This window comes from Scophthalmus maximus, chromosome 13, assembly GCF_022379125.1.
Source record: "Scophthalmus maximus strain ysfricsl-2021 chromosome 13, ASM2237912v1, whole genome shotgun sequence".
Classification (NCBI taxonomy): Eukaryota; Metazoa; Chordata; class Actinopteri; order Pleuronectiformes; family Scophthalmidae; genus Scophthalmus; species Scophthalmus maximus.
The window spans coordinates 11,353,302-11,369,881 of NC_061527.1; the positions used below are offsets into that span (position 1 = coordinate 11,353,302).

General features: G+C 41.0%; 1 protein-coding gene across 1 annotated transcript; it reads left to right on the plus strand.

Moving 5' to 3' along the window:
- The first annotated feature begins 4,759 nt into the window (after nt 1-4,759).
- adgrl4 (adhesion G protein-coupled receptor L4) lies at nt 4,760-16,277 on the plus strand. Its single transcript, XM_035648351.2, has 16 exons — nt 4,760-4,942; nt 5,380-5,529; nt 7,075-7,224; nt 8,006-8,155; nt 8,442-8,512; nt 9,444-9,623; nt 10,182-10,365; nt 10,490-10,603; nt 11,023-11,222; nt 12,537-12,716; nt 13,653-13,856; nt 14,227-14,447; nt 14,570-14,636; nt 14,748-14,839; nt 14,992-15,160; nt 15,744-16,277. Exons 1-16 carry the CDS (start codon nt 4,897-4,899, stop codon nt 15,804-15,806), a joined length of 2,241 nt encoding a protein of 746 aa, XP_035504244.1. The 5' UTR covers nt 4,760-4,896; the 3' UTR covers nt 15,807-16,277.
- The last annotated feature ends 303 nt before the right edge of the window (nt 16,278-16,580 follow it).

Genomic DNA, 16,580 nt, shown 5'->3' on the forward strand with positions numbered 1-16,580 from the left:
AGGTAAATAGTTGGCTATCGAGCCTCTTGAATTCCCATTGAGAGGTTGTGTACATCGATGTTGAACCGTAAAGAGAAATTTGCGATACATTGATTAATTTTTCTACTCCAAATTAAGGGGGGGAGGGGGAACAATTTCAGTAGGGATACATCCCCCACCCATGAGAATTACACACCTAACTACAAATTTCTTCAGCTCTTACGTTGTCACGCAATCCCTCTTGGCTATTTTGTACAGTCCTTTAGACAATATTACAATTCAGCAGACATTAGGTTGTGATACTTTCCTGGATTGTTATTTTCCTGGAAAAGCCAAGCACTGAATTGCAAATGACTTCGTCCAACTAAAGTAAGTCTGGATCCCACATTGAGACCCATTAAATTTTTTTAAAATCATGAATGAATGGTAGTTTTCTGTGGGTCAGTTTGATAGAATATCAAATTATCGTGAGGACAGACCAAGACAGCTGACCCCATTTCATACCCCATGCAGAACATTGATTTGGCGACCCACCCAATTACTTTTAAGTTTTCGAAAAAGTGGTTTCAAGTGTGTTATATAAACTTGCCAGATATTTCCAGGGACAATATATAAACTAGTTACTTCACAAGCCTCAAGTGCTCATGTGTAACAAACGGAAACATGTGGCCTTGAAAATCTTTCATCTTTTAAGATATTTGTGATTAAAGAATTACTGCTTGTTTGCTGGCACTTAGGCTTTGTCATATCCGCCTGCCAACAGCATGCAGGCCTGTGGCCTCTAGTGTGTCAAAAACATTATGAAAGTTTTGAATGTCTAATTATTACCATTTCGAAATCCTCCATACAGCAACGTGGAGAATTTCAAAACTATGACTTGATTCATGGTCAATTGCTGTATTTATTAGCCCAGTTAATCCCATGTATGGAAAAAACGAACATATTTTACTTACTATTTTACTACATTTTAAGTAAAGCCATATTGATCTGAACTATTTTTCCAGGTTCATTTGAATCAAGAGTTAAACACTGTTTTTTTAACATTAAGTTGTAGCAAGAGTTCATGAAGGTTAAAAAGTTGTACATCTGAGATATTTAGAGCAAGTTGTATAACTGTCAGACCCTTTACACTATATTTTGAATATATGACAGCTGTGTGGCACACTCCCCAGCTGAGGGGGAAAATGCTGTCTGTTGCTTTGTTCCTATTGTCTGGCCATGAGAGGAAGGAGCCCCTAAACTGACCACCAGGCAACCGCTTTAAGCCAGAGCCAAATCCCTGCTTTGCTGCAGTATCTCTAAATTTATGGGAACAATACAGTGTGGCTGGTGAAGACACTTATGGCCGGACACACTTTACTTTTAACAACTGGCCTTGCTGGACTTTATTTTTGCTTCTCATATCTACAGCGGAGCCAGTTAAAAAACTCAAGTAACCCGAAGGTCAAACTGGGTGATACAATAAAGTTACATTTGTTTTAATAGCACACATATGATCTAGTTTTTTTTTTTATCAGACTTTGTTTTTATACTGCACCATCTATCTAATTATATATCTATCCATCTTAATAATAACATGAGTTGGTAAATGGTTGAGCAATACATTTAGGGGGAAAAAAGAATAAGAAGTATGATGTCAAAAACAACATCCATGCAAGAGGAATCAATGGTTCAAGAGAAATTGAAGATATTACAATGCAGTAGATCACAATAAGGAGAAGATTCACAAGGGAAACTATGGCTTAGATAAACAAGGTATGTATTTAAATTAGATTTAAACTCATCAATAGTGGAGCAGGACTTAATGAAGCACAGGAGACCATTGCAGAGCTTGAGGGCGGCAGCGGTGAAAAAACCTGGTCCCTGTTGGTTTTAAGGCACGAGTGGACGACTGATTGGAGTTGTTGGGAGGATGACCTAAGTGACCTTGGAGCAGAACATGATATCAGTAGATCGGTTATGCATCATGCTGCTGCAAAGCTTTATAACGAGAGTGAAATTGTTGTACCCCAATCAGTTTACTCACTGAAATTGTTATAATAGTTCTATGGTGCCGTTGGGAGGACTGATATATAAATATATATGTATATATATATATATATATATATATATATATATATATTATAAAACCATGATGGAAACCCAGGATGTTTTCTCTGTGTGTTTTCGCTGTGTGATTGAGTTGTTTTTGCATTTCTTTTTTTCCACTTTCAGTTTCATGGCAGTTTTAACAAAGGATCACTGAGAGAGTTTCTGGTCTCCAAAAGTCTGAAACACGTAAATTGACAAAAATGAATTTCAAGGTTTCTGGTCGATGCCAGATAGCTCTTGAGGTCGAATGCTCTGAAATTGTGGTCATTTGTAGACTTTATAAGAGGATAGTCTTGATCCTCTTATCTTCAGCTGACCAAATGCTGACGAAGGAAAACGATACAAATCTCATTTTCAACCAAAATTGGAGTTGCTACCTTTTACTCTTGTAGTGCCTGACAGGTGTTTTTCTTCTTCTTTTTTTTCAGTTATTCCCTTTGACTGAAGAAAAGTCTGCTCTGTTAAAGCAGCACCACCTATACTTTAGTATAAAGAACATGTTGCAGGGCACACACACACACACACACACACACACACACACACACACACACACACACAGCAGCTGGCATCTCTGAACCAGAGCAGAAAGCACACTTTCGCTTTGTGAACTGAAATATTCAAGAGCTCCAAGTTTATGAGACAGTTACTGCCATCTGTGCCCCGGCATTCAGTCCTTCCCGTCATGGCTGAACATAAGGCCAACATCCGAACAGATATGTGTGAGAAGTGTCAAATAGATTATCTCGTGTAGTCTGTAGTGCAAATCTCAATATCACCTGAATAGCACCGACAACACTCTTCATTTGCTTTCGCGCACGCATACACAAACCCACGCATGAGTCTAGTGCAGAGTCAAAATTTCCATATCCATGAGAGAGAGAGAAGGAAAAGAGGAAACATTTACACAAGACTGCCTCCACACAGTTGAAGAGATCCTTTCTCCTAGGTGTCTCTTTTTTTTTTTTTATAATGTCATTGTGCAGCAAGCAAGCTCCTGTGATAGCTTCACGAATTTCTCCCCTAAATGAGAGATTTCCTGAGACAAAAACAGCGGAGGAGGAAGGGTGCAATCATTCCAGGTTTGTTCTAGACAACATCACTTCCTTCCTTACCGTTAGGCAAGTGTCAGAGGGAGACATTCAGATGTGAGTTTCACCAAGCACTTTCCCAGGACAGTAATGCTCAGCAGTTCCAATGGTGTCATTCAAAGCAGCTGCCTTTCTCAGCGATAAACTGAACGCCCTGCCTAAGCGATTCAAACCGCCTCCACAGACTGCAATACAGTCAACAAAGAACTTATCTTCCAAGAGAAACTATTCATCAATGAATGTGTTTGTGCCAAAAAGTAGAGGGTCATTTGAAAAGGTTACACCTGAATGGCTACTTCTCTTTTTTTCCGGCTGTTGTCACTGTTTCCCATTTGAGTTCCTCTGTTTCCTTGCCTTCCACAGCCAGTTGCAGTGGCTCTTTGGTAAAGGTGAAAAACTTGAAACTTTGGGTAAGCTGCTTCTCATAGCATTAGATTGTGTGGGTTAGTGGCCCGCCACCAAAAACCGTAACACCCAGCCCTGCTCATTTCCCTCACAGAGAATGGGGTCATTAGTCCATAACTGGTGTCAACATGCCAAAAATAAGATGTGTTGTTTGGCTGCTTATCTTCAAAAGGCCATAAGAGCATCGTGGCAGCACAGCCTCACACTTCTGTTTATACAGACATTTTAATACATCACAGCTATTACTTAGTCCATGCTGACAGAAACCCAATGTTTGTTCAATGTGATTAGAAATGGGAACAATAGCAAACTCCACGGTATTTCACCAACTCCACAAATGGCACATGGGAATATGTGTAACAAATTTTGTTTGAAGTTTAAAATATAATAGGCAAGAGAACAGAATCTTTTAATCTAAATGTGGATGTTGATAAGACTATCCGTCCATCCATCCGTCCATCCATCCATTTTCTCCAGATGTTCCTCTCCCCAGCAACTCTTTCTCTGCTCCTCCTGGGGGAACCAGAGGCGTTCCCAGGCCAACGGGACCAGATTGGATATATAATCCGTCCAGCGAGTTGTGATAAGACTAGGCTAGCATATATCAATATTTTCTTTCACTTTTGTTTTCTTTTCATTTAACCAAAGTGTGATTCATGGATACTCAGATGTAGCCTGATAAGGCAAGAATTTAGTTGTACATTGCATTAGAAGCTGGCGAGTTAGCCAATATACCTCAAACACTACACGTAAAAATCTGCATTACAAACTAACTGAGATTTAGGGCTCGCATCCACAGTTTGTTTGTCTAGAAGAATAACGGCTGTTAGGTCTTTGTCTGAAAATCACAGCGGTGGTCAGCAGAAGACACACAGCAATGTGTGCGTGTGTGTGTGTGTGTGTGTGTGTGTGTGTGTGAATTTGTGTACAGTCCTCTGCGGAAGGGAGGGGGTCGTCCTTCAGTGAAGGCGGTCGGTGTTGTTTTGGCCTGGTCTTACACGGCCTACTGTTCGTGTTCACGTTAGAACAATGGCATTGAAGCCTCCGGAACAGAACCATATAAGTCACAGTAGCAACAACACTTAAAAGAAAAGAAAGAACTCCTTAAAGCTCCTTCTCTATGAGGTGTGAAGCGGAGCCTGGTGGTAAAGTGCGTTGGGCGCTGCAGTGGTTGTTGAAGGGGCCGGGCCGCATGTTTTTGAAAGCAGATTAAAGGCCACGACAGGAAGGGCCAGGTTTAGGGAAACAGGAAACTGACTGGGAGGAAGTGGACTGCGTCAGCAACCAGCCCACCACAGACTGTACTAAAAGTCAAACCAGACCCAGGGCAAGGATGGAGTCTTTGCTCAAGTCACCAATGAAACTTGTACTTTTGACAGGTACGTGTGCTTATCTCTACTACATCACAGCAGGCGTCTTACACGGACACAGTTGTAGTGGAACGTGTATTCATGGCGTCGCCTTATTGATTATTATAGCTTTGGGCTTTGTGACTGTGCCGCTGTTGAGCTTGATGAATTATTTTAAAGATTGTTATCGCTGTATTTTGCGATTTTATTTTTCATTTACAATATCATTTTTTGTGCTGAGACAAGCTGTATATGAAACTTGTAGGTACTGTGGTTCAATGGATTGTGTCGCTTTACACTGCTCTTGTGTGCTGTGCGAGTAGCAGGTTAGCGCAGCCAGAGATAGAGTGAACATTTTCTTTTACCCAGAAACACATTTGGGGAACAAAAAATCAGCTTTGGCATCACAAAATGGCCCAGAATATAAACTTACACACTTTCTGTGTCTTGTGCTGCCTTTTACGCAGCATGGCTCTCCAGTGTGATGGACCCATGCAGTCTCTCTGACATTTGTGATTCTTGTCACCAACTTGCGACGTGCAAGACCCTAAATGGATCAAACAACGCCTGCTTCTGTCACCATGGATATACCGGAGATGGAACAACATTTTGCAATGGTGACTATAGACACACAAATCCATTCATGTATTAAAAAGTTTGACGTGATACGGGAGCACCAACTGCCGTGAGAGTAGCTGCAGAGAAAGTATGTTTTGATTGTGACTGAGTCAGTTGCAGACAACATTTGTACACATGTGGGTTGAGGTGAGAATGGCAGTTGACTGTGCGACGCAAAATAATTACGATGGAATCCATTAAAAATATTTCATACAATCTAAGGATGCCTGTTAATAACAACAGCAGCAAATTGACGGATAAACATGAATGCAATTAAAACACTATCTCGCTTGACCATAACAAATCAGCATATTCTGTTCAGTCTCAAACATGAAAAAAAAGGCAGTCAGTTATTTATTACTAAACAGACCTAAAAAGGAATTAACTACCTTAATGACTTTTATGTGCAAGGAAAATAAGATTATTCATCTAATTATGCTTTTAATTGTTGTGACTAAGCTTCATAATTACATTGGCCTTTTTAAAACCTTAAAACACAGGATCCATCAGCACAGTTTGAGCAACTGTGTGTCTACCAAACCGTTTTTGGGACTTTGAGAGTGGTATTCTTTGTAGTGGGTCAGAACTTAAAAATCCATGATAAAGCTTTATTAGTTTGTTTTAATGGCCAGCGTTGCCTTTCACTCAGCATTGTTACCCCTGTTATGTTTCTGGTCTGTTTAGAATTCCTGGAACCCATTTTGTTTCCTGACCTGCAGTCTGATCACAATCACGGCACAGCTTACATATTTCAAGAGCCAAAAGTAGATCAGAATGTGAGTAACATAAACACTGCAGAGAATGATTTAAAAACAATAAACGCACAATGAAGTTCAGGGTTAATGGAGGTCCTCTGTGGTCGCACAATTAAAAATGAAGTTAGGAAAATGTTAAATTAAGTCAATCCATCAAAAATGTTCAAGTAATTATTAGCAAAATTTCAAAGATAATGATTAAATTAGGTCATGCTTCAGCAACTTTTTGTGTACAATCAAACTGTTATCCATGATAAAAAGTATAAATGTGTAGTGTCAAAGCTAAGAGGAGGGGACAAAAGCCAGAAACACAGTGTGTACAGTGGACGTGGAAACGAGCACACTTCGGACAAGGCATCAAAGTGAGTCATAAAATATGTGGGTGAAACGTTTGTGCTAGATCAATTATGGGTCCAGTGTGTCATGGAGGAATTTCCTTTTTGAATAAAGTCACCTCCCTCATCAGAGCAGAGGATTTCCCTTCCAGGACAAGCTTTTGTGCAGAAGGTACAGAGGAGAGGAAGAGCAGCGTGTCCGTCATACCTAGACGGCTCACCGAAGTGAAAACAACAGCTGAAAGTCTTGCCAGGTCATTTCCAGTAAACTGGGAGACCAGAGGGAAAAGAGAACATAGGCTGAACGAAGCAGCAGAATCAAAAATGATGTATGTAATTCAGTTGTAACATCACCGGTTAGCCAAAACAAAAGTCTAATTCCGCATTGAAGAGGTAAAAAAGAGTCTTTTCTGTTGCACACAACTCATTTTCTATTCTGATCTCCTCACCCCAGATGACAACGAGTGCCAGAATGTGACAAATATCTGCGGAGACAGGGGGACCTGCACCAACACAGCGGGGAGCTACTACTGCACATGTGTCTCTGGATACATATCAACGGGACCGGACAGGTTCCAGCCCAACGATGGCACCGAATGCCGCGGTAATGTCTGAGTCTCTCGCGAGCCGTGCTACATTAAAAACAATGAATGTATTGGTGATCTATTGATCCGTACCGTTACATAAACCGAACTGACGGAGGACCTTCACACACAACTGGGGTGTTATCACGTGTGTGTGAGTGTGTGTGAAAAGAGCTACCACACGGCTGTGGGAGTGTCAGGCCTGTTTTCTCTTCCACTGTACTGAGGAGGATAAACATGTTGGAGGTGATTTTTTTTTCTCTCTCTCTCGACCTTTCACTTCGCTTCCCATCTGCTGTTCTGCGAAACCGAGATCTTGTGCTTCATTTGCACCAGAAGAACAACACATTCTTCTCATGTGGTTTAGCAAAAGTATCCGTGCATGTTTGCAACAGGGTGGTATATGTACCATTCCTGGCGGAGAAGCATATGGCTGATTTAAATGCAGATGAATATTCAGATGTGTAACGTGCATGTAGGAATTGCATTTTCTCTTCCAAAAGTTAATTATACAGTAAATGCAATGAGTGGGATTTGTTCATGCCAGGTTCTCCTGTGTATTTCTTATAAAGGAGAATCATTCTCACGGCCTTGTTCTGTATTTTGAGTAGACATACTGTAAAGATGACAGATGTCTGAGAGTGCAACCGCTTCTTCAACCAAGAATTTAACAAAATGAATGAAAAAATGTATCTAATAATGTGCAGTATACGTTTATTGGTTATTCATTTAACAATTATCAGTCACGATGAGAGTTATATATGTGTTCATCTGTAATTGGAGATGAATTCTTTCTTTCAGACACTGACGAGTGCTTGACAGGACAGGTCTGTGGACCAAACTCACTCTGCCATAATACGAATGGATCTTTCTACTGCACATGTCTGCGTGATTACGTCCCAACTTCAGGTGCTAAGCACTTCCATCCAGAAGGAGGAGTACGGTGCGAAGGTAAATCTGCAGATGGGACGCACACATCCACACGTCCACCAGTTCTTAAAACCAACAACACACACCTGTCTTCATCTTTTTCCCACAAATTCTATTATGCGATACATAAAGCAAAATTGTAATCTTACATTATCCGATGTTTTTTGGCAATACGGATGACAGAGAGACTCGTGTGATGCATGTGCTGGTTTTATGAAATTCAGACATTGCTGCTCACTTTAGTGGTGCAATCACGGGAAAGAGCTCAACAACCAAAGAGGAGCTTTTGGTAATTGTTGTCTTTCAGAGTCTCCACAAAAATACTGCCATGACAACGCCGGATGCATCACACAGATGGTTAACAAAACACTAGAATATGTAAGTACCCCCCTCTCCGAATAAGAGTGAAATGGATGTTATGACACTAAAGTAGACATGAGATGCCACAAGCAGGATGGAAATATGCGGTGCACTCTTCAAAATGGTTCAAATGTTTCGAGTAAAATGATTTCTCAGTGAGCTCCGCCTTGGCTGCATAGTGGAAGAGAAAGCAGCACCAATGTATTTTCAAATTTAAGACGGCGCGTCAGTGAAGGCAATTACGGCAAAACGTTAATATTTATGTCAGGCGAGCAAAGCAGCCGTCGACCTGCGGTCACATGTTGTTGCCGTGGCCGCTTCCAGTGAGTGCACAATTCTTTGTTTGACGCGGGACGGAACGACCCAGAGTGAACTTTGTACAGTGTACTACATGCGAGTGTACAGACTAAAGTAGTTGATTTGAGACACAGACGAGAAAACAGAGCACCGGCCTCTATCACCCGCGGGCCAGATACACCACCTACAGGCAAGAAAAGTTGACGACAGACACGTTGATTTGCACCATCTACGGGCAAATGAGGTAATAGTCTTTGCCACATTGATACACAGGCCACGTGCAGGAAATGAGTGGATTTGTGTGTCAGTGTGTATTCTAAGATGTTATTGGAGACAAAAGGAAACAGAAATACTACTAATATCCAACAGCAGCTGTAAAACAAAGGGAAGAAAAACCCCATAACCCTCCTTGCCTGCAGGTGGTGCACATGTCCTGCTGCTAGAACCTTTCTGTCCTGTAAGTGGAATAATTTGACATGTGTTGAACTGGACTTCGCTGTCCGAATGGCCCTCCTTCTTTTGGAAAAATTTCTTGCAACCTTCTATCCTAAACAAAAACAGTGTGAGTGATTGTAATTGAACGTGAGAAGGAATCCGAGGTCGCTCTTTGAAAAATACTTGAACACAAATGCTTCTCCCTTCCACGTCGTAGATGAGCAACCTCACGGAGCCCCAGAGTCTACTGAGGGAAATTGCCAAGCAGACGTCCGGCGAACTCACCTCGGTGGAAGTGATTGCATATGTTGAGGCCTTGTGTCGCTCCGAATCAATGCTGGCTGCGGGAGAACAGGATTACACTGTCAAGCCATCCGTCATCAACTCAACTCTTTCGGTAATCCTTGTTTACCATTCTTGCTGCTCATTCTGCATTTGGACTTTTGCCTGAGGTGCAGTTATGCTTTGAACTGGATTTGGGGAGAAAAAAAAATTGTATCACACACGGGCCAGTTCCTTCTTATCATGCGCTGCGCAGTGCGGTGAAAGACAGTTTAGAGATTTCAGTGCTTTTTTTTTTTTTTGGGACACAAGCTGCTAGTCATCGGGTTTTTTTTGTTCCATATATATTTTCACTCATCACGGTTTCTGCGGTCGCCTTCGCAGCGCACATTGTGGAAAACTTTTTAAAGAAAAGATGACGCATCCCACCAGTTAACTACCAAAAAAATACAAACCTTCCTGACAATGTATTGTCAGTAAACCCCGAAAAAATGTTTTATCTCAGGTGTTAGAGATGCACCACTATGAGCAGTTATTTATGAAAGGACAGAAAAGGCAATAGGAATAATGATCTAACCGTGTCGTACCTGGTAAAACCATATTGCAGTAAAGGCATACATTTGATCGCATACTATTATAAACGTGTCACACTGAAGAACCTTCCTCTCAACAGAATATGGTAACTGCAGTTAACAACCTGGTGCAGAAGGATGAACTTGTGGCTTGGAGCAGAATGAAAGAGGAGCGGAGGGAACGCACCATCACCAAGCTGCTACACACTGTGGAAGAAAGTGCTCTGACATTGGCCAACAACTACAAAAGTCAGACCGAGCTCGAAATCAAAGCTTCCGAAATGGGTGAGATAATTATTCGAAACAGAGCACTCTTACAGACGGAAATCATATTAAATCGTTCTGCAATTTGTTCCCACCGGGGGTTTTCCTCTGTCGTATCCCTGACTTGTTCTCTCCTCGACCGCAGAATTGAAACTTTTCACCTTTGATGCTCGTCACACAAGAGCCAAACTGTCCGCTTCCATGGGAGGAGATCATATATATCTGTCTCCCAGACCGAGACCACGGGAGGACAGGAACGGTGAGATAACCCGGTTTGAAACAGTCAAATGAAAAACGCCTTTTCACAGCCGTGGCCATCTGCGTGAGGGGGCGGTAAGGGTGTTGTGTTTTTGCTACGTGTTGCCATATGTCACACGTCCAGAAATCTGCCAGTTGAACTTCTGTTCTTATGGCCTCCGTAACACAGCAGCATATCCAGATCAGGTCAAACATCAGTTCCTGCCACATGTCGGACGCAAGAGCGGGTGAAGCCTCAAAGAAAGTGACGATGTTCAATGGTTTTAAGGGGCATTTTAGTCACAGGTTGGATCTGCTGCACACTGACTCTGCTCTGCTCCAAGTCCAACCAGACTGGTGACGTTCAATCGTATGTCCATTGACTCGACTCCCCCCCCTGTCCCGTTTAAACTTCTTGTCGCTGTCGCTGTTGCTCCACAGGAAGCGTGTCTGTGGTGTTTGTGCGATACGGCAGCGTCGGTGACATCCTGAAGCCGAGCAGCGACCCCGGTGTCACCGACTACTCGCGCTATGCAGGAACTGGGGAAATCACTGTCAACTCCCAGGTCATAGCAGCAGCCATCAAACCTGCTGACGTTTACCAACTTGACCATGTCACCTTCACTCTGAGGCACCATGAGGTAAAAGAGTCCACAGAGTGCTGAGGCCGTTTTTCTCGTCTGCGCTCTGCAGCATCCTCCTCCAGGCTGCTTCAAAGTGTCTGGTGGTATTTTATTTTCATTTTTGTGTGAGTCTGATGGAGCTGGTGGATCTTTGTCACTCTGTCTTGATCTGCATATAGAGAGACAGTTGTATTCTTAAGAGCATTATTTTAAGTTCATATTACGTAACTATTACCGCATTATCCTCTTTTTCTCCATTTCTCTGCCACTTTAATAGGATCTCTAGGTTCAGCTTGAATCATAAAATATTCCATCATATACATGTGTAGAACGACTGCTTGCTCCAGACTGGAGCCATTATTGCTTCCTTATTCCCAGAATCACTCAGGTAGTCATTTGACAACAACTACTGGTTTCCATGGAAGTCAAATTTAAAACAAACTCGCATGGGAGGAGGAGTCAGTGCTTTGTGTCAAGTTTTATGAAATTTAAAGATTTGGCCTCCAAGTGCTCCTAACCTCTCAGTTAGAGGGAAATGGCAGGGGACAGGTGAACAGATGATGGAGCAATGCAGGTGATGAAGGAAATTATACCCTAAAAGTTAATGTTCTGGTGTTGTCTTTTTAGATAATGAAAATTGTATGAGAAAGTGAAATAATTATTTTTTGTTGGACCCTGGAGGTTTAATACTAACAAAGGACGTGATGATTTATGTTGGGCAGTGAAAATCTCTCTAAATTCCCTTTAAAGCGCAACAATCACTAATTTGGACTCCGTTTTGGTGCAGACAATATTTTTTGACACTTTTTTTTTTTACAACAAGGTTAATCATCACTGAAACTGTGCTTGATATTTGGATCATTGTAGATCAAGTAAAATAGCATATTAACATTTACGGAAAACATGTGGACCTCCACTTTCTAAAAGAATTTTGCTGAAATATATTTTGCCTGTTATATATTTATAAGATTCCTCTTCCAAGGAAATGTGTATAGGGATGATTTCACCCAAAGTCATACTGTAGATGATATTTCCCTTATGTTTTACTTTTCTAACAGTAACTCACAAAGTTCTGAGATCGCTTCAAGTAAGAACATTTTTTTTAAGAAGTCAATGAAAAACACATTGATCATGTGACAACACAATTTTCTTTTTTTCTGATGCACCCTATCTTTGGAAACTTTGGATAGACAATAATTAACTTTCACTACAACTTTGATGAGGCCTGCAAAACTTGTTTAACCCCTGGTGACGTGACACCCCAAAGCAGCGCAGTGCAATAACTAATAAAAAACAGTTAACAGTGCCTTTGTTCCGCTCTATCCCCCGAAGCCCATAGACACTAAAGCTGACGTGACCAAGTGCGCCTTCTGGGAGTACGAGCCGGACAGCCTGCAGGGCCACTGGGCCACGCACGGCTGCAACACCGTCCACGTCAACAGCAACGCGACGACCTGCTCCTGCAACCACCTCACACACTTCGCTATCCTCATGTCCTCCGGACGGGCCAACGTGAGTGATTGGTTGCGGTAGTTGAGTGGTAGTTTACTGTTTTTTTGTTAATAATAGGGTGATATTTTCTTTTTTGTGCTCTTCCATATTTCAGTTTATTGACTGTCCTTTCGAAAGCTGTCTTCTCAAAATTGTGAACTTTTCATTAACTAAGAAAATCAGCCCAATTGTCAGCTCTGTGACATTTAATATTTAATATCCAAAATGTCCCCGTAGTGGGATGAATAAAGGAATAGCTTATCTATTTTTTATTTTTTTTATTTCAATTTTTCTATCAACATTTTGGTTTAAGGATACTTTTCTCAGTCAGTACAGGGACATTTAATCATTCAGTTTGTCTGAAAATTATAATACTTTATTTGTTATAATAATAACAAATAAAATATGTTATGTATGTATGTATGTATGTTAATACCTAAAATATAATGAATGTTCCTTTCTACAGTATATGCTCTACCTTTATTTATATTCAACATCATGTAGATGTAAATATTTGCGGAATTTTAATGCCCATACCAGTATTTTATCTTGATGGTACTGTTTTATACTATTGTATTTATGATTTAAAAAATAACTTATTTGTACACTTTTTGATTTTTAAGTTCCACATAATAACAATATTATTGATCTGTTTTGCATTTCATGGACCACTACCTGAAACCGCAGAGAAATTAAAGCAACGAATGTGAATCACTCAAAATGATAATTAAAAAAAAAAGATTCTGGCCTTTCCCTGTTAATGATAACTACGACTGGCCGATACAACGGGACCAGAACCCCCCCAGTACGTGTGCAAGCCAACGTGCTGGTACAACCCGGGTCTGTACCCACCACGATATATCAGACGGTTCCAAGCAGAAAAAAACACTGATTAGAAACTTTAGAAGACCAGGGAGGCCTGTGAATGAAACACCTCCCTTTCCATTTGCTTCCCAGCTGGTGGCCCACAACACCATCCTGACCCGGATCACCCAGCTGGGGATGATCATCTCCCTCATCTGTCTGTCCATGTGCATCTTCACCTTCTGGTTCTTCAGCGAGATCCAGAGCACCAGGACCACCATCCACAAGAACCTGTGCTGCAGCCTCTTCATGGCCGAGTTCATCTTCCTGGTGGGGATCAACATGAACACACACAAGGTGAATGCTCGGGGTTCCCAGAAAACCCGTGTGTGAACACATGTGATTTTTAAAAGCACTCTGCATTCGAAGTGGTCACTCCGTGTCAGCTGGTACGTCACAGTGCATACATTTCGTTTCTCTCACTCTTCATTGTCAAGCTATTTTCATGAGATGATGTCAGCTCATATAAAAAGCTTATTCGACACGAACATGCTCAAAATGGAAATTGAGAAACACCTCATTAATCAGGGGGAACAAACAGACATGTACCGCGGAGAGTCCAAATGACAGTTAATGGGGCAAACTAACAGTTATTGTACACATCATAAAACTTATTAAAAAACCTGCATCTCACTTCCCCTCTCTTCTTTTCTCTGTTTCTTCACAGCTTTTCTGCTCCGTTATCGCAGGGCTGCTGCACTATTTCTTCCTCGCGGCCTTCGCCTGGATGTGTATCGAGGGCATCCATCTGTACTTGATAGTGGTTGGCGTCATCTACAACAAAGGCTTCCTGCACCGCAACTTTTACATCTTCGGCTACGGGAGCCCGGCAGTGGTGGTGGCCATCTCGGCAACGTTCGGCTATAAGTATTATGGCACCGATAAAGTGTAAGTACAGAAATGTGGTGAAGATGAAGGCCTTCTCCTTTCTGAACCTGCGACACACCCAGTTGACAATGTTGAAATGAATTATTTAACAAAGTAAGACTTTCTTCTTCTCTTTCTGTTAGGTGCTGGCTGAGCACAGAAAACCATTTCATATGGAGTTTCATTGGGCCTGCGTGTTTGATTATTCTGGTAAGATCTGATTCCTTTGTAACGTATCATCACACAGGGATTGTTTCAAACATACATATTCAGTTGACTGTGTTTGTTTGTCGTGCTTGTTTTGCTCGGTCTCCACCAAAGGTCAATCTCTTGGCTTTTGGCGTAATCATCTACAAAGTGTACCGGCACACCGCTGTGAAAAAGCCTGAAATCAGCCACTATGAAAACATCAGGTAGGATTAGCTGTACTTGTGCTGAGTACTTCAAATGAATATTGAAAAATCAGGCTGCAAAAATACCTTATCTGATGGAGTATCACGGCATCGTGGGGCGTCCTTGCAGCGTCGAGTTACTTCTGACTTGAGGTCCGTTGGGTCGCCCGCAGGTCCTGCGCCCGCGGCGCCTTGGCCCTGCTGTTTGTGCTGGGAGCCACCTGGACCTTCGGAGTGCTCCACATCCTCAACGAGACCACCCTCACGGCCTATCTGTTCACCATCGCCAACGCCTTCCAGGGCATGTTCATCTTCATCTTCCTCTGTGTGCTGTCCAGAAAGGTAGGAGGAGCGACGCCTCTTCTCCTTGTACAGTGTTATTCATTCATTCAACCGTCATATACTGTGACTTTCTTTGGATAATGAGCAGTTCAGATCGAGATAGGCAGATTTAAATGCTTTGCTAAAGAGCGTCTTGGCAGAAGTTTGTTGATACACATGTTATATTATATTATATTATATTATATTATATTATATTATATTATATTATATTATATTATATTATATTATATTATAGTATATTATATTATAGTATAGTATATTATATTATATTATATTATATTATATTATATTGAGATGCGTTCAAACTTATTGAAATATTAATACTGTGGCATTCAAGAGTAAACATAAAATGTTTTACTGCTGCCAAATTATGTGTATTGAGTTGTGAAATAAATGTAGTGCAGCATAAAGTACAACGTTTATTTCTGAGGGAAAGTGGTCTGTTGTACTTTTACGTGAGAAATTCAATTTAATGTTTAATCTTTTGGTTTTATTTTATTTCATTTCATTTTATCTTAATTTATTTAATTGTATTGTATTTCTATTTGAACTAATCCTGCCCACGTTGTATGTGTTGTTCCAGATTCAGGAGGAGTACTACAGGCTCTTCAAAAACGTGCCATGTTGTTTTGAATGCCTGAGATGAATCGATGCAGCCGAAGCCTGAACATCTGCACTTGCACAATAATAGTCGACATTAAAGCTTTGCAGTGTCCTGTGACTCACGCTTTTCATGCGTTTTGGAAAAGGCTGTGGGAGGAATTGTTTTGTACAGATGTCTGATGAATGAGAACATGTAGCACTTGTAATTTCTAAACATTTTCAGTTTCCATTTTAAGAGAAAAAAAAGGCTGAAATCATCTATACATGGTGTTTGTGTTAGATTCAGGAGATTTTCTGTACAATAAAAACATACAACTGTATCCGTCGTTTTCACAAAAGACATTCTTCGGAGAGTAATACTGGAATCAACATACTTTGCATATTTTCAGTCTAATTGAAAACCTCTTCAATTATCAGATTACACAAAAAAATAATAACCTAAACAAGCTGTTGTCTTTGTTCGTTTCTTGTGTTTGAAATTGATTTGTAAATTATTAAACATGAATGTGGCACATCTCTTCTCATTTCTTCTTTCATGTGGAAAATCAATGGTCTTGTTTAATGTATTGTTTCACCTTGCCTCTGTGAACAACCAAGTGTACAGTGAATTAATAGGAATTTGTCTATGAGAGAGAGACCGTTGGCATTCTCTCGTACCAGGACGCCCGTAGATACTGTAGGTCAACAGCGCCATCTACTGGACTTAATGAGGAACAGCATTTCCACTGTGAGCTCACAAGCTGACAACAGTTTATCTTCAACATATTTGTCTGCAGAAAAAACTTTTTGCACCTCGTTATATTTGTCTGAAGCTCGT